A 24,787-nucleotide genomic window follows, 5' to 3' on the forward strand; every position below is an offset into this window, starting at 1 on the left:
CTTTCTCGGGTCTCAGACTATCTTTGTACAGAATTTCATTAAAATCGGTACAGTGGTTTAAGCGTGAAGAAGAGACAAACAGACAGGCAGACAGAGTTACTTTCGGATTTATAATATTAGTAAGGAGTAAGGATCATAGATATATTACGTAGGATAATATATCTATGGTAAGTATTCATAGCTTGACAGATGACATTTCATCAGGGTACCAACATAAGAAAAAGTTGTGTTCAACTCATCAACTGTCAATATTGTCAGTGTCAATATTATTGTTGTGTTCTTATCAAACTTATCAGTTTCTTGAATCGGCGACCGGCATTTTGGAGGCGATTGTGATCCTAGCAGGCCCTGGAGGTTTGAAAAATGACTCAACGTCGATCGTTACCATCCCAAACGGGCGCTTGTCGCAATGAGGACGTTATTGCCTGTGTCAGATATATATTGTGTCGAGAAGGCAGCAAACTCCCCATTCCGCGGGTTGATATCGCAAATCACTTGAAGAGTACTTGCGATACGCCGAAGAACGATGTTAACAATGTCATCGCCGCCGCTGATAAACATTTGCGAAATGTAAGTCTCTTTAATTACTACACAGTATGCACGTACTACTTTCATAGCCATTTCGACCTGGGTGTGATCACAGATTCTTATAAAAAATTTAATTAGATAAAAAGCATGCAGTCCACCTGCTGTTAAGTAGCTGCTACCGCCCATAGGCATCTGCAATCAACCCCAAACACGATCAGGTTCCCCCTGAGAGTGGCCTTAGATGCTACCCCTGAGGACTAAGCTGTAATGCCCCAGAAAAGTAGTCTCATTGTATGAACATTTCTAATTTTTTTTACTGATATGCACCAATTAATTAAAGATGAAATGAAATGAAATATATTTATTTTGTATAGGCCAATGGCGGCACTTACAAATTGTCAGTTACAATATTTTCTTAAAGTACTACTGGATCGGAACACAACCTCTACATGTTTTCTACATATATCTTTGAATGTAATGCATATTATTGACACATGAAAATGTTTAATTTCAGGTGTACGGCTACAAGTTGGAGACAGTAGACACCAAGACTGTTCAGTATATACTGGTCCTGCTGGAGCCCTGTGACTCCCCCATATCTCCCCTCATGGATGTCCATGAGCAACGTCTGCTGAATGTAGCCCTCGCACATATATTTATGTCGGGTGGATCGGTTAAAGATGGTTGGTTCAATTGTAGTTTGTTATATAATCTGATTCATAATTAGGTGTACAAAATGTAAACAAAGAAATGTCATTGGCAAAATATGATTACAGGTATTGTAAACCTTAACAAATTAACAAGAAACAAATCTTTAAAAAAGTCAACAAAAAAGGGGGCCAAAAAAAATGTTTTGGATCCCAATTGTCACATTTTAATTTTCTACCATAAACCTTGATTTTTATTATTATTACTTTATGGAATGAAATTGAGTTAATATAAATATTGGAAAATGTGAATTAATCATAATTTAAACATATTTTCTTGATAGGTCCACTCCTTTGTTTACATTTTGGACACCTAATTATGAATCGGACAATAGTTTATTAGTATATAAGCAGAAACTGAATTTGCGTAGGGTAATGGCTTAAGCTTTTGGAAAGTTGATTTTGCACAAAATTAAAGGTGGTAGAAGACTATTTATACCACACCTATTTCTGCCTAATAATAGCAGTATTTAGAGCGGCTGTGATCTGGTTTGAAGCATGGGGTGAAAGACATACTTATCTTAGGGTGGAATGCCTTTTTTTTTATAATATAAGAGTAGCAGACGAGCATGCAGTCCACCTGATGGTAAGTGGCTACTGTCGCCCATGGGATAGCCGCTGATAGGATTAGATATTCCTACCTGAGGTCGGCCACAGATGCGCCGCTACCCCTGAGGACTAAGCTGGAATGCCTCGGAAAAGTCTTTCTCCCTTACCACACCCTTCAAACCGGAACACAGCAGCACCTAACACTGCAGTTATTAGGTAGAAATAGGTGTGGCGGTGGTGCCGCCGGAGTCGAACCACAAAGGGTCCTACCACCTACAAACCTATGACCTTACGACTTTGACTTTGCACCCGTGGTGCAATACATCAGTGTAATACTAATAGGACTTTTATGTGAGCTTGATTACTGATTTCCATGGGCAGTAATGCCACCAACTATCACTGCATTCAGGTCAAATTTTAGGAAGAATTCATAAATGCTAAACTAAATGAAAAGGGTCTAGATTAGTTTTAGGCTGTAACTGCTTAAGGCAGGGGTGAAAGGGGCTGCCTACCCCAAGCCCCTGATCTTGGGGGGCCTCCAAACACAGTTGCTAAAAAAAAGGGAGTCAGAATCAAACAATCTATGAAATGTGACCTTAGTCCGCCACTGGTCTTAGGTGAAAAACTCTAATGATGCAGTTTTAATTTTTATCAAAATCGGCCTCATAACTCCTTTAAGCGTTTTTCACTTACCCTTCTTTTTGTGTTATCATCTGCGATCAGTCCGTCGTAGTCGAGTTGATAGTTAAACAGATGTGTTGTGAGTCTAAATCATTTTATCATTCACTAATCCTTATACTTTCGGATTTGGTCCTGAAAGCCCATTTGAAAATTCACCCTGTATACATAGATAAGTATAGATATCTCACCGCCTTGTAATTGAAGGGAGCCATTAAATGGCTTAAACGGGCGACAAATGTGTCAGCAATTTAATGGCTGTCATGGTGTAATTTACGCGGAACAATACCGACATGTGCAGTTAAGTGGTGAAAAAACACGAAATCGAAGAAAAAGTGTGGAGAAATATCGTTTCATTCGTAAATGATCTAAAAACTACATTTTTAATTATTTTTCAAACACGAAAATAGATGACTGACAATTTCAATTGTCAAAACTGGTTACATTTTCTTGTTAGAAATGAGTAATCTTTACTAATCTATGCCTGTATATTATACATTTCTATTACAGAAGATATGTGGACCTTCCTCATTAAAGCGAAGCTGATGAACGAGAATGATGGTGCTGTCATAAAATTATTTACGAAAAAATTCACTTCGCAGTTATATATATCAGCTGTGACGGTAATTATAAACCATTATCATTATTTTTCTTCAATATATATATATAATGAATGTTTGTATGCCCTTAATAGAATGCTAAACTATGCATTTGATCATATGATGAGTTGCATGAGCCCACATTTTGAGTTGGAATGGCCAATTTTCGACACGGCACCACTTTCAAATTTATTTTAGTTGGTAGCGTCGGAAACCGCGCAGATTTATTTTTTATAATATAGGAGTAGCAGACGAGCATGCAGTCCACCTGATGGTAAGTGGCTACTGCCACCCATGGACATCTGTAACCAACCCCAAATAAGATCAGATATTCCTACCTGAGGTCGGCACAGATGCGCCGCTGCTACTGAGTACTAAGCTGGAACGCCTCGGAAAAGTATGTCCCCTTATACCACACCCTTCAAACCAGAACTCAGCAGCGCTTAACGCTGTTGTTATGAGGCAGAAATGGCGGTGGTGCCGCCGGAGTCCTATCACAAGGGGTTCTACCACCTTCAAGTAAGTAAGGAATTTTATTAATTTTGCAGGAGGGAGAAGGCGAACTAGCCAAAAAGAAATTTATATGGGGGCCGCGGGCGAACAAGGAAACATCAAAAATGTTCATTCTTAACAAAATTGCAGAGGTTCGTATCAATTATTATATACATTAGCCACTTGGATAGACAAGTAATAATAATGTAAGGTTCGCTTGTCTGTATACCGAATATATTTACAAAAAGTAGTTAAAACTGAGTACCTATAAGTAATAATAGCAATTTGATCATACTTAGATTTTTTGTCTGTCTGTGTGTTTGAAATAGCACCGAATCAAAACTACTGAATTGAATTCAAAGAATAAAAAACATCAAATTCCGTATTTTCGCTTAAAATTAAGTGTTTATTTCTTTCAAGTCGTTTTGTCCCTGAAGGCCTATTTGAACATTTCAACCTGTATAATAATTTAAAAAATCTGAAGTATGTGCCTGGGATTCGAACCTCAAACCAAATTAAAAGGCCAATTGAGATACACTACGCCATTTTTCCATTCCATAAATGAACATGTCTGTGAAAGAAAGGTAGGTAGTCCATTTGAAAAATTTGCCGTGCCCTTATATGCCTTGAATTTTATTAAGTTAAGATTAAAACTACTTCGCAACAATCCGCTACAAATATGTATGATGGTATATATTTTAAACCATGCAGTATGTACCACCCTCCCTCCCTCAAAGGATGCATGCAGATGCAAAAATTAAAAATATACACCACCATACATACCACCACCAACACGTGTTTCGCTCCAAAACGGAGCATCATCAGGGTAAGTTGACTCTACGACGGTTAATCGCTAAGTGATTAAGGTTTAGCGATTAACCGTCGTAGAGTCAACTTACCCTGATGATGCTCCGTTTTGGAGCGAAACACGTGTTGGTGGTGGTATGTATGGTGGTGTATATTTTTAATTTTTGCATCTGCATGCATCCTTTGAGGGAGGGAGGGTGGTACATACTGCATGGTTTAAAATATATACCATCATACATATTTGTAGCGGATTGTTGCGAAGTAGTTTTAATCTTAACTTAATAGCATGGATTTCCGCAAAGTAACGCCTGATACAATTAACTGCCTTGAATTTTATTTTCTCATAATACACAATACCCCATATAAATGTTTCGTAATAAGTAGGTGTATTTTCTTTATCTATACATATAAATAAAATTGGAGTGTCTGCTTTTAATATTGAAATAACCGCTTTTTACTACATGCATATGAATGCTACATGCGGTACATACACCAAAATAAGATTTTCTTTTAATTTTTGTCTGTTTGTTTGTTCTGGCTAATCTCTGAAATGGTTGGACCGATTTTGACGGGACTTTTATTGGCAGGTAGCTGATGTAATAAGGAGTAACTTAGGCTACTTATATTTTAGAACTAACTTTTCTTGTTTATGATATTATTAGATTTATTTTAAACGCGGGTGAAACCGCGGGGCACAGCTAGTTAATAATATAGAGGTAATGATTACGCAGTCCACCTGATGGTAAGTGGTTACTCCCATAGTCACTGAAGGTGGTAGAACCCTCTGTGGTTCGACTCCGCGGCACGAGCGCCACACCAATTTATGCCTAATAACAGCAGTGTCAAACGACGCTGTGTTCGGGTTTGAAGGGTGTGGTAGTTCGTCGTCTGTTCTTATATTATAAAAAAGTGATCTGCAAACTCAGTAAATTAAGTCCAGATAGATTGAACCTACTTGAGGTCCTCGAGGCCTAAGCTGGAATGCTTCGGAAAAGTATGTCTCCCTTACGCCGTTTTTCCACCGCCACCGTCACCGAGCTGATACCGATAATTAATGACGGCATCGAAGCAGCGTACATACATTTACTATAGCCGCTTGTCCACCGCACGTCCGTCACCCGAGCACCATCATTCCGGCCGGAGATCGGCGTGACCGCTAGATCGGCACCGAGATTTTGACGGGCCGATGTGCCGGCAATATAAAACACATTGGAACTTGTCCATACACAGCCGTCACACGCGTGACAGGTGGAACAAAATAAACCGCCGATATCGGTCGCGGTGGACAAACTAGCCGTCACGACATATTAAAATCGGCCCGAAATAGTCTAGATATCGTTATCGGCTCGGTGACGGTACGGTGGACAAACGACCTTACTACACGCTTAAACACAGCTGCGATTAACTCTGATATATTTGGCGTCTATTTTCAGGCCTTGAACAAAACGCCAGATCATTGGTGTGAGCAACACAAGATCGCAACCAGTGAGGCCCCTCCCGCCACTAGTGTATAATTGAAGATGTTACTAAAAATAATAAAAAATAAATTAATTAAAAATAGTAATATTATACTAAGTGCCTATAAGCAAGGCTGGATGGAGGTTTGGAGGCCCTGGCAATTACTTTAAAAAAAAACAAGTTTTTGCGGTCATTAATTAAAAAAAAATTGGCAATAGTAAAATTATTTTAATAAAAAATATTTTATTACGTATGTGCAAGTTACTTACAAATAAAATGCGAACTCATTGGAAAAAAAAAACCCTAAAAATTGCTGATCTGTCGGATATTTTTTGTCTTTTGTGTGAGGGCAGGTGGGCCCTGTCTTCCAGAGGCCCCACCTGCCCTCCACTAAATCCGGCCCTGCCTGTTGCAACTTTGCAACTTAATGGTGGAGCTATTGTAAATATAATATGCCAAAAATTTTGATTTTTATTGTATAGAAGTAGTCAGACATTGTAATATCATTTTAAGTGTTTGAGATAATGGATTTTGTATACTTACCTAATATATATTGTGTTAAAAATTGTAACGGAAATGTTTCTGTAACTCCGTAGTCCGTACATAGATGTTTTTGAACAACTTTTTTACGATTTATAATTTAAGATTTTTATAAATTTCACATTTGACCATCATCATCATCATCATCATCAACCCATTACTGTCCCACTGCTGGGCACGGGTCTCCTCTCAGAATGAGAAGGATTAGGCCATAGTCCACCGCGCTGGCCAAGTGCGTATTGGTAGACTTCACATACCTTTAAGATTATTTTTTTTATAAATCTCTCAGATATGCAGGTTTCCTCACGATGTTTTCCTTCACCGTTTAAGCAAGTGATAATTAAATTCTAATACGCACATAAATTTGAAAATCAGAGGTGCGTGCCTGGGATTTGAACCTCGGACCCCTCGATCGAGAGGCCGCGTTTCTTAACCACTAGGCTATCACTGCTTTTTTTTCATCTCATTTGACCATGGTAATATGGAATAAAATGTAATGCGTTCTGATATAATCTGACGTAATGGGATCGGATTAAAACCACGGGGATCAAAATATTGACAAAATTTACCAAGATTTTAGTAGTATTTTTTCAAAATTTTATTTGTGGTGAGTATGCTTTAAGAAAAAAAAGGATGTTCTGTATTCGACCGCTATGTATATATGTATGTCCGCGATTTTCTGAAACTACCGATCCAATTTCAATGGGGTGTTGGTTATTACAAACATATCTTTATGTCCTGTATTACGTTTATTCCATTTTTATTCTTATGGCACTAAAAAAGTTAAAAAAAATCTTGAACCGACGAAAACACTGCCGGCCATACCTGGCCTATGGATTAAATCCATCCATATAGATTAAATTACGTGTCTCATTACATCAAACATTGGAGAAATAAACAGATATTTTAACTGTTTGATGTTCCTTGGGTAAACAATCTGGATTCTTTGCAGATTTGTGATTCCTGCTTCCATAAATTTATAAAACGTATATATTACCTACGAATAAGTCTACATTAAAACAGAAATAAGTTTATAAATATGGCGGAGAATTTTTGGCTCTAAGGTTAAAGAAATAAAACAAAAAATAGGTTGAAAATTGAAGTGAATTTCAACGACTATCGTCCATCTTTATGAATGAATAAAGACAATTAGATTATTAAGCTAAGAACTTTAAGAAATAAAAAATATAGTATACTATTTTGATAAGCGTTATGTAGCCCATAACGGTTTGTTTCTTTTATTGGTAAATACCAACAATCCAATATATCTCCTAGTGTTAATACAGTAATATAATTTTGTTAAGTAACATTTTTTATGTTTATAGTACTCTCCTGTAACTCATAGATAAGTAATAAAAATACTTTTTAACAAAACTTATCTTTTATTCTTGTTTTATTAACAGTTTGGCGCGGTCTATGAAAAAATAATTGTAATATTCTTGCTTCTATATTATATATTTGTATGCGGTCTATACAATATAAATCAAAAAGCAATTCAAAAAAGTTCTATGCAATATTGAAACATGAGCCATGACGTCACCAGCGGACGCCATGACACCTGTGCAAGCGCTACGATTAAACACAAGCGGCATAAAAATAGCTAAAAACGCAAAAACTCTTACGAACACGCACTGCGGTTGGCTTTTGGCTTAACCTTAGTTCAGTACCACCATGGATTCCTATACTGTGGGATACAAAAAAACGCGCTTAAACAATCGGCGATCGAAATGTAACAATTTATGTTTTTTAAATCAGTCACTGAAAAAGTCACTAATGCGTGCATTTGTATAGAGAGCAATGTTACTTTTTTGCGGTTAAACGCGTGCGTTTTATCGTAGTGCGAGCTAAGCCTTAGTTTATATTTCGACAAACTTTTCTGTGCGTCTGGCGATTTTTGGAAAAAGTTAATTGTTAGCAGTTTCAAGACCTACTTCTTCAATATCCGTTAGTTTAAACTTTTTAGATTTTACTTTAATTTGATAGAATGAGTAAGTACCTCTGAAAGTAGATCATATGATATTTGACGACAAAAATTATATTTTTATTACTATTATTACAGATTCTTGAATATAATCTGTTTTTTATTCTGAAGTAATTTTGATAACCTACCAAATATTATGATAGCAAGTGGCGTTCCTGTCACACGCACATAAAAGTTTCTCGGAATATATATTTTTTGCGCCGACAAAATAATTATGGAACATTCAATCAACTTTTGCATTCGTACAACGGACTGACGCTGTTTGTCCACCGCCACCGTCACCGAGCCGATACCGATAAATAATTAATGACGGCACCGAAGTAGCGTACATACATTTATTGTCCACCGCACGTGGGTACGTCACTCGAGCACCGTCATCCCGGCCGCCGATATTTCGAGTAGATCGGCGTGACCGCTAAATCGGCACCGAGATTTTGACGGACCGATATGTCGGCAATATAAAACACGTTGGAACTTTTCCATACACAGCCGTGACACGTGTGACAGCGGGAACAAAATAAACCGTCGATATCGGTCGCGGTGGACAAACTATCGCAGTCACGACATAATTAAAATCGGCCACAAATTATCTCGTTCTCGGGGACGGTGCAGTGGACAAACAGCCTAGAATGTATTTACGAGAATATTTTTTGGACATTCTTAAAACATAGTTGAGTCGAAAATAGTGTACAATTTTTGTGAATAATAAAATGAGAAAAAATAATTTATGCAACTTTAATGTTACATCATTTTGTAATATGAACTATATGTACATATTTTCCGATTCACGTAATAGATAAAGTTGTATGAAATTTATAAATACTTCATAAATCTTTTTATACTCATCAGATTGATCGACATCACTTAACAACGTTAGAGCTTCACACAAAATCGTAAGGACATAATTTTTACCAATATCATCTACAACTAAACTTAAACTCCGAACGAAAATTTCTTGTTGATGCGACGACAAATAAGGTACTTGTGATTTCTGAGTATGTGTATTATCAGCACACTTCTTACATATATCGCCATTATTTTTAAGTGTATGGAAATATTTAAATTTCTGGCCCAGATCAATTTTATTATCATGCGCCCTGAAAATAAAAACACACCATATTATTATGTATATTATAAATGAACTCGTTCGATTTCCGGCTACGGAAAAAGATTTTTTAAATAACTAATGATGCAGTTTTCGTTTTTATTAAAATCGGTCTCGTAACTCCTTACAACAATTTTCGCTAAACATTTTGTGGATTCTAATTTGGCTCAGGGGGGTTACTACCATCTCTTAAAACAATATTATTAACCGACTTCCCAAAGGAAGAGAGGTTATCTATTTTTAATCATACATTGAAATTTCGTACCACGTCGTTAAAGTAAGATTGTTTTATAATATTACAATAAACAGTTTTGTATTATGTCGGTCGAAATTATTCGTTCTATTTTTTTTTTCGCAGGAAATTTAAGTTTTTAAGCAAAATACAACAATTTCAGTTGGTTTTATACAATGGATAGACTAAATAGGGGTTTAAGTTTATTCAACTGCGTATGACGAAATATTTTACTGTTTTAAAGAGGTCGTGGTACGAAACAAAATAATGTTGATGCAATATTGAAATATTTTTTTCCTGAACTATGATGGTTTTTAAAAGATGGTGGTAGGCCGCCTGAAGACTCATTTGTAAGATTCACCCTGGGCTGGGGCCTCCTCAAAGTGAGGGATTAAGTCATGGTCCACCGCGCTAACCGGGTCCTTTAGCAACTGTGCCCTTCCCTTCCGCCACAATGAGGCAGATGTCATATTATATTATATGAAATTTTTCAACCCCATGAAACATGACACCTAAGGTGTGGATTGAATTTGGTACATCAACCATAAACACAATATAATCAGACATAGCATATATTATTTTTCCAATATAGGAATAGCAGATGAACCCACTTGATGGTAATGGGCTACTACCGCCCATGGACATCTGTAATCAACCCCAGATAAGATTAGATTCTTACCAGCAGTCGGCCACAGAAGAGCTGATACCCCCGAGGACGAAGCTGAAATGCCTCAGAACATGTCCTTTTAAATGAGAACACAGTAACGCTTAACACTGCTGTTATTAGGCAGAAGAAGATATAGCGGTGGTGTCACCTGAGTCTATCCACAGACTGTTCTATCACTTTTGAATCCACTTACTTTTGAAATTCTCTTGTGTATTTTGTATCTAGAACCAATTTTTTTTCCCATATAATATAGGAGTAACAGACGAGCATGCAGTCCACCTGATGATAAGTGGCTACTGCAGCTCATGGACATCTGTAATCAACCCCAGATGGGATTAGATATCCAGGTAGGATATCCTACCTGAGGTTGGCCACTGTTGCACGGCTACCCCTGAGGACTAAGCTGGAATGCCTCGGAAAAATATGTTTCCCTTACCACACCCTTCAAAACGGAACACAGCAGTGCTAACAGCTAACCTAACCTAATGGTCTAAGATCCGAAGCTAAATCGAACTGGACCGAGCTGATAATAGAATGAAACTCATTTTATAATGAAATTAGTACATTGGGTAATACATTAAAAATGGGTTTGCTAAAAAAATCCTGGACAGGATAATTTTAATTACTTTTTGAAAAATTAAAATTTAATTGAAAATTAAATTTTGCAACATCAAGATAATAAGAAAATTCTATTCTGAGTGAATGTTAAAAACATACAGAATGTGCAGGCTTTGGGTTGCCTATTATTTACGTGGACGAACTACTGGGTTGTCAGGTATAAACAGGTATTTTGCTGGCAACTACTTTCACTCATGATGATAATAGATAAAATTTTATATCAGTAGAAGCGCTGTTTTATTGTGAACACGTTGATATAGGGTTGTCTGCAAAATGAAAATTAATTTTTCAAAAAATAATTAAAATTATCCTGTCCAGGATTTTTTTAGCAAACCCATTTTTAATGTATTACCCAATGTACTAATTTCGTTATAAAATGAGTTTCATTCTATTATCAGCTCGGTCCAGTTCGACTTAGCTTCGGATCTTCTACTAAAACACTGCTGTTATTAGGCAGAAATAGGTGTGGCGGTGGTACCGCCGGAGTCGAACCACAAAGGGTTCTACCACCTTCAATATCCAGCAAAGACAATTTTCTGAAACTTAAAAGTATTTTATAGAAGCTTTTTGTAACTTACATATATGGGAGTGTCATCTCGGATCCAGATTTGATTGGCTTAATAGCGATAAGTACCATTTTATTTTTAACAAATGCAGTGGTAACATTGTTTTCACAAGATTTCTTAAAGTTTTCAACAAGAGGATATAATCCATAGATTCCATCACAAACTCGATATAACACTGTGTCTCGTTTTAAATTTTTGGCAGCTTGGACAATTAAATGTGGCTTGCAATTGAGAACAATAAACATCATTATCTTTCCTAGAGCTCTGATCGCATGTAACCTCTCCACAGGTGACTCGGGAAAAATATGAGGAATTGTCTCTAGGTGCCTAATCAATGCAGCACATACAAAACTTACATTATACATTTGTCCAAATTTAAATAGCTTGTTATCTCTTAAATTCAAAACAGAAAATCTGCTGTGCACATCAAATTGTACATTTTCAACTTCAATATTTTTTGAAATTTCAATTAACTCTTCCCAGGTTCCACTTAACACAAGTTTTATAACCGATTTAAACATCAAGTTTTCAGACACATCTGATGTCGTCAGTATATCCATTATGTCACATTCGATTTTGTGATATTCTTTCATGCAAAGATCTTTGCATTCGTCACTGCAGAATAAAACAAAGCAACAATCATCACAGGGAACAAGGTTTAATGCAAATTTTTGGCAATAATAACAGCAGCCATATCTACAGTCAATTACATTTGATGCAAAAGCTGGTTCAATGGCCACTACAGTTCCTAATTCAATATCTCTTGTAGCTACTACTTTAGTTGCATTACATTCCCTTATAATATCCATATGTTTGTCGATATATGGTGTTTGATTCAGCAGAGCCTTGAATTCTAAATATTCATCTTCCGAATGTGTAACCTTAGGTTGTAGTAATCTTATGGCATCTTCCTTCCTGTTTTTAAGTTTGTTTACGAGATCTTCCGGACAATTCAGAGAAAAACACTTATCAATATCATTTATGCATTCTTGATATCTCTTAATTTTGTGGAACAGAGCAGATTTATTGCTGTAAGCCAATTTCAGAGCTCTAGAGTCTTTTGGTGCAAATAATAGGGCCATATTATAACCTTCAAAGGCAGCGTCATATTGCCCTAAACCAAAGCACTTGTTACTTTGAGTTCTCAAAAGATTTGAGAGTTCTTCAGATTTGAAGGTTTTTTTTAACAGACAAGGTATACGTAGCTTATTTTTTAATATATCATATGCTGCCATAACTACTTCACATGTATCGCCTTTGTCCATTGCTTTATACAGTTCACGGGGGCAGTGAATATTACGACCAATAAACTCATCTGTTTTACTACTAAACATTTTGAACCTGAAAGAAACCATATACAGAACAACTTATTGCCAGGCAGATTAAAAAGTAAATAGCTATAATTACTAAGGAATTATTATAAAAACAAAAATCTAACTGATTAAAAATATAGCATGTGTTACTCCCATAATTTAAAATAGCCAATGACACCTCATATGTCCAAATTTGTCACATGTGAGCTGCAGCACATGCCAATGTATGAGACATACATACATATGTACATTATGCCCCACAGCTGGGTAAAATAGTATGTGTATGTGGACATTTAATATTATGGAATTTTAAAATATTATATAAAAAACGAGCATGCTGTCCGCCTGATAACATCAGGTCATCTTTAATCAACCCCAGATATTGTAAGTCCTACCAGAGATCAAGAGAGAGAGAGATTTTCAAAACTCTAATAGTAGGACCATATATTAATATATATTTTTATTTCAACTACTGCATATTATCTCTATTAATGATCTGGTAAAATTTGAAGTGGCAAATTAAAACACTATTTGTGCTCTCCTGTAAAATTGACAAAATGTAGATACGTTCATCTGACTCTTACACTGCGATATATCATAAGAAATACCTCTGCAAACCACAAATATTTTACTGCAAATTTACTATCATTTACTCTGCATGCACATTTGCTACTTGTATAACATTAAAACAGGGAAAACGAAAGTAAACAACACTGTGAGATATAATATTAATACATATTTAATTTACTATCAAAAATTGGATGAATAAATCTATAGAAATGGATAAATGAAACAAATGTCTATAGTTAAAAAAATAAGCAATTTAGTTACTGAACTCATTTCGTCATTTTTAATACGCGAAAATAAACTGGTTACTTCATTTATCCTGTCGGGTTCCCTCTCAAGCAACACAAACTGGCTGAATAATCTCTGTATGACAGTAATTTTCATGACTTAACTGGTGCCTTAAACAATTTGGGAACCGACGGATGTGTATTTTTCATCACGCAAATATTTATTTCTTACATAGATTAGGTTTCTTATTAAAATTTAAGACAAGGGATCTGCAATGGTCGTATAACTCGACGAATTCATCCAAACAATGCAAGAAGTTTTACAATTATATTCGTTTGTAAATTGATTGTAAAACAAATTCAAAAGTATAAAAACTAATCGGAATATTCACTTTAAAAGTTATGGAAACTTACCTGTAGTAAAACAGAAGTCAGGATTCACAGAGTATGAGAGTATTATAAATATGTCATGAACGGAACAGTAATCGTTGAATTATAAATGCCAAAGTTTCACACGAAATCGCTTGTTCTCAATAAACTTCTAAAGTCGCCAATAAAAATGAAAATTCTAAAAATATTGCGATTCCCAAATTTGCCAATAGGGATTTTTTGATCATAGACAATATTATACTAGGGATGGCGATCTGAGATCGATTAATCGACGAAATTATCTTTTAGAAATGTAGACCAATAATGGGTTATTTTAATCGATCTCCAGTAATTAATCCATTTAGTGCATCGATATTTCATAAAAATCTAAATTATTTTTTTTCGAATTTGGTTTAACATTAACAAGTGTGTTATAGACATTTTTTGTTTACGGATACGTACCTCAGTGATTGTTTGGAGAATCGATTCTTTAGGCCTCGATTTTTGAAGTTATTTGAAGTTCTTTAGGCGCGTTATGAAAAAATGATGCGAGTGAACATTCACACACGTGTTTCAGTTTCATATAAGTGCGATTTATATATGTGCCGATAAATTATATTCAGTAGTGATTTAAATTCAATATTTCACACGATGTTAAAATGTACTAGTTCAAGTACTAAGGTAACATAAATTAGATGAGGTCATTCTTCCAAAGATATTCTATTATTATGCATTTCCCTCGCTCTCAATATGTGCAACAAAGTGTGAGTGAGACGCAAATACAGAAAAAAGTTGGCCGTATTCATGCATTTTATCTCACTCACACCCCAACATACATGCTGACGTGCGAGTGAGATACAGCATACGCAAATATGGAACAAAGCATACTGGCATCTATTGAAGAACTAAAGTACTTTTGAATTCATCAGTTATCATGTTGCGTCAAGTGGTTAATATAGATGTCACTGTTAGAATAGTATGAGTTTTGCAAATAAAGTAGACCAACAAAGAAGTATAACTACTTACGTGCATACATAAGTACACACATGTTTTTTTTTATTTATTGTGATTTATTATACTTCGATTCGAAACGATTCTAGAATCGATCATTTTTGGAAAGGATGGCCATCACTATATCATATTAATATTACAATATGAATACGTAACTAAATCTAAATAATATTAATATTTCTATTATTTATTTATTTTTTTTATAATATAAGGGTAGCAGACGAGCATGCAGTCCACCTGATGGTAAGTGGCTACTGCCGCCCATGGACATCTGTAATCAACCCCAGATAGGGTTAGATATTCGTACCTGAGGTCGGCCACAGATGCGCCGCTACCCCTGAGGACTAAACTGGAACGCCTCGGAAAAGTCTGTCTCCCTTACCACACCCTTCAAACCGGAACACAGCAGCGCCTAACACTGCTGTTATTAGGTAGAAATAGGTGTGGCGGTGGTGCCGCCGGAGTCGAACCACAAAGGGTTCTACCACCTTCAAAATATTAATTCTATTCATTAATTAATATAATATTCTTCTATTAATTAATATAATATATGTGTATGCAACCAAGTCAACTTTTGCATTATTTGATTCCTTTTTAATTTTGATATGTTTATGTGCTATGTTTGATCGAAGGCTATATTCAATGATTACCTATGGCACAGTATAAGGATATACAGTAATTTAACTCGGCCCTGACCTTGAATTAGATACCTACGGTTGCGCTGGGCACGGTAACGCGTTAGGGCTGCCTGCCTACAGTTTTTAATTACATCTGCATACTTTACTTTCTTTTTGATTTTTTTATTGTAAATGTTGTATTTTTTATTTAAACAAATGAATGCTATAGTTAATTATATAGAAAGTGTTGAATGAAAATGCATGTTATGTTTTTTAATATGTATATATTACGTAATAGAAACTATTTTTATAATTGGGTACTTGACAGTTACAACAATAAAATATGAAATATGTTCGACATGATAGCTTATAAATTAACATAAATTATGCAAAATTTAGTTTAATTTTCATTACAATATTAAATAATAATTTTAATTAGAGATGCGCCGAATAGTGGTTTCAGCGAATAACCGAATACCGAATATTATTCGGTTTAACTTTTACCGAACCGGATATTCGGCCGAATTATTCGGTTTACCAATTCATTGTTTTGCTGCGTAAACAGGTTCTAATATTTCTTTTATAGTATCCATTATTGTCAATTTGCCAGTTACCTGTGTTCATTAAAACTTTGATTTAAGTTGTAAAAAGAAATACTGATTTGAGGTTTAAAATAAATGTTGACTATACTAACTATAGAATCTATACAAATAATTAAAATTTAAGTGTCTGTAAGGAAAATATAAAATATACGGTACTTATAACGAAAAAAAGATTATTTCAAATTTGGTTTGTTCCGGCTAATCCTTAAAATGGCTGTACTGATTTTGATGGGACTTTCACTGGCAATTAGCTGATGTTATAGACAGTAACATAGGCTACATTAATTTTGGAAAAAGAATTAGGGATAAGCGCAAAAAAGTTAAATCCCATGAAAACTTTAGAGTATTTACACTTTTAACGCGGGTGAAACCGCGGGGCACAGCTCGTAAGTAATAAATATGTTCTTTTGAGGTTTCAAAATAAATATTGTTTTTAAAGTTTAATTGCTTTATGTTATTAAATTTGTCATAGGATTTCTTTGACTTAAAATATAACATAAATCTTATATAAGAAGTTCTGTGTTTTAGTCCTGTACCATGTCGTGTATACGCGAAAATAGACATACCTACTCGAACCGAATATATTCGGCACCAAAACCGAATAATTTGGCCGAATACAAATAGCAAAAAAGATGCCGAATACGCCGAAAACCGAATACCAAACGAATATTCGGCGCATCTCTAATTATAATGTATACTCCGATTCATAATTGGGTGTCCAAAATGTAAACAAAGGTTGACCTATCAAGAAAATACCTTTCAAATGGTAGTTTCTTATTTTTGACGATCTTAAAATAATACAACGATAATAAAATATTGATCTAAATAAATTAAGATCAATTCTCATTTTCTAATATTTATATTACCTCATTCACAATAGTCCCTCGGCGGCATATCGCGCGAACAAACGGGTGCCGAAAGGCTGCTAAGCCACGCCCTAAGCCTTTGTAGCGCCGCGCGACGACGAATAAATACGACGCGTGCGTTGTGCAAGCAAACCCTTCGTTTATCAACAGTTTCGAGTTTTATTTTGCGCGGGAATAATAAAAGTTGTAAATTGGTCGAAGAAATAGTTTTATTCTATTAATTCAGAAGAGGGATAACCTCAAATAACAAGCTCTGACACCTGTCTACTGAACCAAAATTACAACAATCATACGTATTTTTTTTTAATATCAAATTGTATTAATTAAAAACTAATCTAATTTAGTAGTAGTAGTACCTAGTAGATTAAGTATCTAGTATTAACATAAAAATCATTGTAATTGTCTTACCTTTCGGAGTTTCCAGGCAGTTTAAAAAATGTTATATCTGGATGTGTTATTGACGAATTGAAGCAACCAAAAACAACACAATATAATCTATAACTTTTCTTCGCCATATTATTCTTGAAACAACAAAATATACTTCTTACAAAACCGTCACATCACCCGCTCGTCACCGTGGCACATTCACGAATGTTCGTGTACCCAGAGAGTACCGGCCCGAGGCGAGTAGGCGTGGCTTGCGTTTCGTGCGTTTGTATGAAGATAAAATACTGTATATCCTTATACTGTGCCTATGGTTATGTGTTGTCAACTCAATGAGCATATTTTCAATTTCCTCATGTAAAAAAATATTTTTACGTTAAACCGAAACTTACTTAAAGATTATTTACAAAATTTATTGTTTACTGAAATCTAATGTATTTTTACACATTTATGTTTATTCTATTTATACCGACAGTTAAATACAGATAAATGAAATTAAATAACAATCTGGATTTGCGGAGCAATTAGGTACTTGACACTAATAACAATAAAATATGAAATATGATCGATATGATAGCTTATAAGTAAACATAAATTATACAATATTTAGTTTAATTTTTAATACACTCTAAGTATTTTTATTTCTAAAAAGAAATTTTCGATTTTTTATCTGTGGGTTGTAAATTCCAAAACGGGGACGGTGCTGATTGAAATGTCATGTGACGTCACCACACGCATAATAAACAAGACAAATAATAATTATATCGTTTGCTGTTAGAGTTGGTTGAATTTATATTGTGAACCGATATAAATCCACACTATATTAAAGTTGATAGCGTGTATCTGCTTAAAGAAGATATACAATGCAATAAATAATAATGAATACAAAAACTTCCGCGAAATAACCTATGGAAATCACAAATAAACAACGTAAGTAAAGTATTCTTTACATTTAATCATTTCGGACAGTTAAAACATTTCTTAGCCGACTTCCGATAGAAGAAAGGTTAAACATATTAAGTGATTATCAAGCTTTTTTAAACTATACTTATGTTGTTATGTGAACTGCTTTAAGGTTATTTATTGGTTATATTTATAATTTCAGATCTTCGCGACGGCATTATAGTGACGGCGCTATAGGGTATGTGCAGTTTAAGAAGAGGGCAAGCTTGTGTTTCATGAAAAGTAAAAGTTGTCTCAAAAAGATACTACCCAAAAATAAGAAGAAGCAAGCAGCACACAAATTCAGCTTAGCAAGAGCTTCAATATAAACGAAGGAAATAACAGCTTCAGGATGCTTTGAGGTGATCTGTAGTAATTATTGTAACAAAGTAAATATATACAAAAGTTCTACTGTGTGTACTCAATAGAACCATATAAACCAAATAAACAAATAAAAGACTAATATTAGCAAATCATGTATTTTTAATTATACAGTCCTGTAAGTTAATCAGTGCACATGCACAAGCAATAATAACACAGTCATGAAATATTTTAATTGTGTCCTATTAATTACAGAATGGGCCCTTAAAATAGAATTCTCATAGACGTCTTATAATTCTATTCTTATCATAGACATCTATATAATATATTAAATATATGAATACTTCCACTTGCTGTTTTGTTTTGATTACGTCCCGTTCCAATGACTTGGAATTGACGAATCACTCGAGAGTTACTAAATTTATTCCTTTTTCTCAATAATACTTCTCTTACATAAATAGTATAAAATGTCATTGCTTGCAAACAGAGGATTTAAACATATAAGAATCTGCAAGTTCTTTAACGTTTATGAGATTTGGGTTTAGGAACTTGTATAAGCAAATTTGTTAGGATATTTAGCGATCGTACTTGTACACATCGTCACTGCACACGCCTTGTAATTTGACATTCTTGCAATTGTACTAATAAAAGTTAAATAATTTCCAAGGTTTCCCCTGAAGTATGTGTAGCGTCGAAGTTTATTTCTATATTTTCAATGTGTTGACGTCACGCTACGAAATGACACTTGACCGCCTGTTTTGGCGTAACGTTCCGTTTACCGTAATAAAAATATGTTTTTTATTAATAAATAGCCCTTTTTCGAAAAAATGATCAATGAAAGGCATATATAATACGTATATGAATTCATTAAAACAGTTTCCCAAAAAGTGTCAAGTAGCCAATTCTGAGGGTTATATATTTCGTTCCGATTTATAAAATTCTGGAAATTTATTATGTATTCATATTATAATTTAATTAAAAACAGATTCAAGCATTAAACATTCTAGTCACTATCTGTTATTGTTCGTCAATAAAATGAATAATCATAAATATTATTTTGAAATAGTGTTTTATTCGAATAGATCGATCAAATTATTTCCTAAAAAAATCCTTTAACCCTTAATCGGGCACAGGGAACTATTTTCCCATCTTCTCAATCTAGCTAAATCCTCGAATATATTTGAAATTACGTAATTATTTTATTGGCAGCCCCACCCTTTCAAATGTTTAGTGTCAACGTCAGAATCAGGGTTGTTGCTGATGCAGGTCTTTACTAGATCAGCTGATGCTGATGCTGATTTTTTCAGATTAATATCAGCTGATGCTGATATTTAAAAATACTAAATAATAAATATATTTTATACTGAGGTATTTGTACGTCCCTTACGAGAATAGTCTTTTTTAACCAACTTCACAAAATGAGGCGGTTTCTCAATTCAATTTCTCAATTTCTGTCTCCCTTACCACACCCTTCAAACCGGAACACAGCAGCGCCTAACACTGCTGTTATTACGTAGAAATAGGTGTGGCGGTGGTGCCGCCGGAGACGAACCACAAAGAGTTCTACCACCTTCGAATCATTATCAGCTGAAACAAATTTTGGCTCAGCACATATCTCCGAAGCCGGCGCTCATATTGAACACGCTCTTTACGCCGTTATCCAACGAAATATATTTAGCACCGAGTTCAGAACCATGTACCAAACCAACATCCACTTCAGCTACCCTCCACTCTGCAGTGACACAGAAGTCGGCATTTATTTGTTATTTTTATTACAAATACTACACTGTGTCATATCTTTGTTCAATAACGAAATATTTGGTCATATTGCACTTTTCAATCGATGTGGCGTTATCAATTGAATATATAATTCTGTTATTGATTGATTGAACTATGATCGAAAGTTATTGATGTCTGACCAAATTACGTTGTCAATACAATCGAATGATTGTTTGATGACGACTTGTGTTTATAAACTTCTGTGATTGGCTAAAATTCCGCGTGATTTAAGCTCGGTCCCGCCTTCAACGAACACGTTACAATTTTAATATCAGCATTAAATATCAGCATCTTTTGTTGCGGATGCTGATATATAAAAGAAAGCTGATAATCAGCTGATGCTGATATTCGCAACAACCCTAGTCAGAATCAAATTAATGTCACATTTGAAAAAAACGCGCGATTTTCATCTGTTGGAGACATTAATCTGCAGTTTCTTAAAAAAAGATTCTGGTAATTAGATATTTGATTTTTTATGTAGTAATTTACTAGGTATATTCTGTGTAGCTTCGTTATGATATGCAATGTAAAAACGTAGATTTTGTGTGTTTTTGATTCATTTGAAATATGTTTTGAAATATTTATGTTTATGATATATATGTATGTAATGTATGATATATATATATGTTTGAAATATTTATGTTTTAATAGTATTTGAAATTTGTTTCTGAAGGTGGTAGAACCCTTTGTGGTTCGACTCCGGCGGCACCACCGCCACACCTATTTCTACCTAATAACAGCAGTGTTAAGCGCTACTGTGTTCCGGTTTGAAGGGTGTGGTAAGGGAGACAGACTTTTCCGAGGCGTTCCAGCTTAGTCCTCAGGGGTAGCGGCGCATCTGTGGCCGACCTCAGGCAGGAATATCTACTCCTATCTGGGGTTGATTACAGATGTCCATGGGCGGCAGTAGCCACTTACCATCAGGTGGACTGCATGCTCGTCTGCTACTCTTATATTATATAAAAAAAAAATGTTCTTGCAAGTGGGAAAATAGTTCCCTCTGTCCGTTCCCGGATTCCACTTTGCGTCAATATATATGAAAAGTGTGGATTTATGTTTGTGTTGTTTTTTAGTTTTGTCAAAGTACTTCATTTATTTTTAAATGTTGCTTTCAATTCTTTTAGATCATGTCTTTTAAAAGAAACTCATTTAGAGCTTGAAAATATATTTGAATACCTTTCTGATTTATCGGACATCGATACTGACGATGACGATATTTATGGCGATTGCTGATAAGTCCAACGGATTAATTTAACCATACTAATTCAGATACATGTTCCCATTTATTGGGGAAAAATTCAAAAGTAGAGTCAGGGTATTACTAGTCTATTTACATTTATGGTCGTAAACGAGCAAAGGGCAATTATTTCCCACCTTGGGGTTCCATAAACAGGCAAAGGGAAATAATTTCCCACCCGTAAAAACATCATTATTTTCAGTTTCAATCATTTGTATATGATTATATGTACACTGATATACAAAATGACCCAAGAACATTTACTTAAGCCATGAAAAACATATTTTACACTTCGGCCCGTTTAAGGGTTAATTTGTCACATAACATTACTTCTCAGAATTTGATCCTTATAAGCGACACTATTAGATAGTGGAATAATATAGAGGATGTATTTTTTTTCAAAATGAACTCAGTCGATTCCCTGGGATTCAAACCTTAAATCAAATTAAAAGGCCGATTTTGAAGCACTACGCCAATTTCTCATTCTATAAATGAAACATCTGTGAAAGAAAGGTATTGCATTTTATTTTCTCATACCACACGATACCGCATATGAACGCTTCGTAATAAGTAGGTACATTTTTATCTATACATCTATACAAAATTGGAGTTTGTTTTTAATATTGAAATAACCGCTTTTTACTACATGCATATGAGGTACGTACACCAAAATAAGATTTTTTTTAATTTTTGTCAGTCTGTTTGTTCTGGCTAATCTCTGAAATGGCTAGACCGATTTTGACGGGACTTTATTATTGGCGGGTAGCTGGTGTAATAAGGAGTAACTTAGGCTACTTATATTTTAGAACTAACTTTTTTTTGTTTATGATATTATTAGATTTATTTTAAACGCGGGTGAAACCGCGGGGCACAGCTAGTTAATAATATAGAGGTACCAAACGATTACGCAGTCCACCTGATGGTACGTGGTTACTGCCGCCAATAGTCACTGAAGGTGGTAGAACCCTCTGGGGTCCGACTCCGCGGCATCACCGCCACACCAATTTCTGCCTAATAACAGCAGTGTTAAACGCCGCTGTGTTCGGGTTTTGAAGTGTGTGCTACTTCGTCGTCTACTAGTTTTTTCCCGCGGCTTCGCCCGCGTTTAAAAGAAAGTAATATGACATACTAACATACATAAAAGTGAAAATTCGTACCTTCATTGGAATGACAGTGGCGCCATCTGGCGAAAATTGGTCGTACCAACTCTGAAACCTTCGTGGGCTCATGGAAAACAACTTTGCTAAAGATCATCACTTGATCAAATACATATAGTCTGATTCATAATTAGGTGTCCAAAATGTAAACAAACAAATGTCACTGTCAAAATTAACAAGAAACAGAAACTTTAACAAACTCAACAAACAACGAAAACTTTACAATTATTCACAATTTAACAAACGCGCTATGAAAACGATAATACATTCGAGTTCAATTACAATCACGAAAATGAATAACATCAGCTACGAAACTTAAAAATGACGGCACAAGAAATGTTCTGCGTTCCAATTGTGTTACCATTATCACATTTTAATTTTCTACCATAAACCTTGTTTTTTATTATTATTACTGTATGGAACAAAATTGAGGTAATATAAATATTAGAAAATGTGAATTGATCTTAATTTTTTTAGATTATTATTTTATTATTGTTGTATTAATTTAATATTGTCAAAAATAAGAAACTACCATTTGACACGTATTTTCTTGATAGGTCAACACCTTTGTTTACATTTTGGACACCTAATTATGAATCAGACGTTTACGATTTAATCCTTACTAATATCGATTAAAATAATCGACTTTTTGGTCCAAAAGATGGATTCTCCGATTAATCGATCTTAGATCGCCATCCCTAGTTCCCGGAAATCCTTCCGGGATAAAAACTATCCTATGTCCTTTCTCGGGTCCCAGACTATCTTTGTACAAAATTTCATTAAAATCGGTTCAGGGGTTTAGGCGTGAAGAAGAGACAACCAGACAGACAGACAGAGTTACTTTCGGATTTATAATATTAGTATGTAAAAATGATCTGCAAACTCAGTTAATTAAATTAACCAGATAGATTGAGTCCTACTTGAGGTCCTTGAGGGCTAGGCTGCAATGCGTCGGAAAAGTTACGCCGTTTGTCCACCACCACCATCACCGAGCTGATACCGATGCTTAATGACGGCGCCGAAGTAGCGTAGGTACATACATTTATTATAGCCGCTTGTCCACCGCACGTCCGTCAACCGAGCACCATCATTCCGGCCCGAGATCGGCGTGCTAGATCGGCACCGAGATTTTGACGGGCCGATGTGCCGGTAATATAAAACACATTGGACCTGGTCCATACACTGCCGTCACACGCGTGACAGCTGGAACAAAATAAACCGGCGATATCGGTCGCGGTGGACAAACTAGCCATCACGACATATTAAAATCGGCCCGAAATAGTCTAGTCACTCATAAGTAATAAAAATACTTTTTAATAAAACTTATCTTTTATTCTTGGTATAGTCCGCGTAAAACTGCTGTTACAGTTTAACAGTTTGGCGCGGACTATGAAAAATAATTATAATATTCTTCTCTTATTAATTAAGTGAAATAATCGGTTAGTCCAGTAGTTAACCTTGCTTTATTTTTAATGTATTACTTTCAAAATACAATTTTTTTTATATAAAAAACATATACAGTGAAAAATATTTGAAAGATACAAATGTATGCCGCTAGTCCGCTTTGAAGTTATTGCGAGCAGGTGTAGCCATACATTTAGCTATGGCGACGCGATTCATTTCCATATTCAGAGTGGACTAGCAATTGTATGCGGTCTATACAATATAAATCAAAAAGCAATTCAAAAAAGTTCTATGCAATATTGAAACATGAGCCATGACGTCACCAGCGGACGCCATGACACCTGTGCAAGCGCTACGATTAAACACAAGCGCCATAAAAATAGCTGAAAACGCAAAACCTCTTAGGAACACTCACTACGGTTGGCTTTTGGCCGGTACTTTTGGTTAATTCAGTACGACCATGG

General features: G+C 35.1%; 2 protein-coding genes and 1 long non-coding RNA gene across 6 annotated transcripts; 2 read left to right on the forward strand and 1 right to left on the reverse strand.

Annotated features, from left to right (window-relative positions):
* Positions 1–256: 256 nt before the first annotated feature.
* LOC140753967 (non-structural maintenance of chromosomes element 3 homolog) lies at positions 257–7,771 on the forward strand. Its single transcript, XM_073088839.1, has 5 exons — positions 257–570; positions 1,043–1,211; positions 2,973–3,085; positions 3,610–3,705; positions 5,794–7,771. The coding sequence occupies exons 1-5, from the start codon at positions 364–366 to the stop codon at positions 5,872–5,874; spliced, it is 666 nt and encodes a 221-aa protein (XP_072944940.1). The 5' UTR covers positions 257–363; the 3' UTR covers positions 5,875–7,771.
* Positions 7,772–9,060: 1,289 nt separating this feature from the next.
* On the reverse strand, positions 9,061–24,749 carry LOC140753960 (SET and MYND domain-containing protein 4-like). Of its 4 annotated transcripts, none has more exons than XM_073088826.1 (3): positions 22,920–24,749; positions 11,540–12,868; positions 9,061–9,436 (listed from the first exon to the last, which is right to left on the reverse strand). In XM_073088826.1, the coding sequence occupies exons 2-3, from the start codon at positions 12,859–12,861 to the stop codon at positions 9,103–9,105; spliced, it is 1,656 nt and encodes a 551-aa protein (XP_072944927.1). In that variant the 5' UTR covers positions 12,862–12,868; positions 22,920–24,749; the 3' UTR covers positions 9,061–9,102. The 4 variants fall into 4 exon arrangements, with proteins under 4 accessions (XP_072944927.1, XP_072944926.1, XP_072944925.1 ...); XM_073088825.1 differs by lacking the exon at positions 22,920–24,749 and adding an exon at positions 13,867–14,034; XM_073088824.1 differs by lacking the exon at positions 22,920–24,749 and adding an exon at positions 13,717–13,831.
* Positions 18,086–18,898, forward strand: LOC140753969 (uncharacterized). The gene is made up of 2 exons (XR_012103614.1): positions 18,086–18,413; positions 18,589–18,898. It is a non-coding gene; the product is annotated as an uncharacterized LOC140753969 (long non-coding RNA).
* Positions 24,750–24,787: the final 38 nt, after the last annotated feature.

Source organism: Epargyreus clarus, unplaced genomic scaffold (genome assembly GCF_041222505.1).
Source record: "Epargyreus clarus isolate Ecla_fem2 unplaced genomic scaffold, WU_Ecla_fem_2.2 ptg000027l, whole genome shotgun sequence".
NCBI lineage: Eukaryota > Metazoa > Arthropoda > Insecta > Lepidoptera > Hesperiidae > Epargyreus > Epargyreus clarus.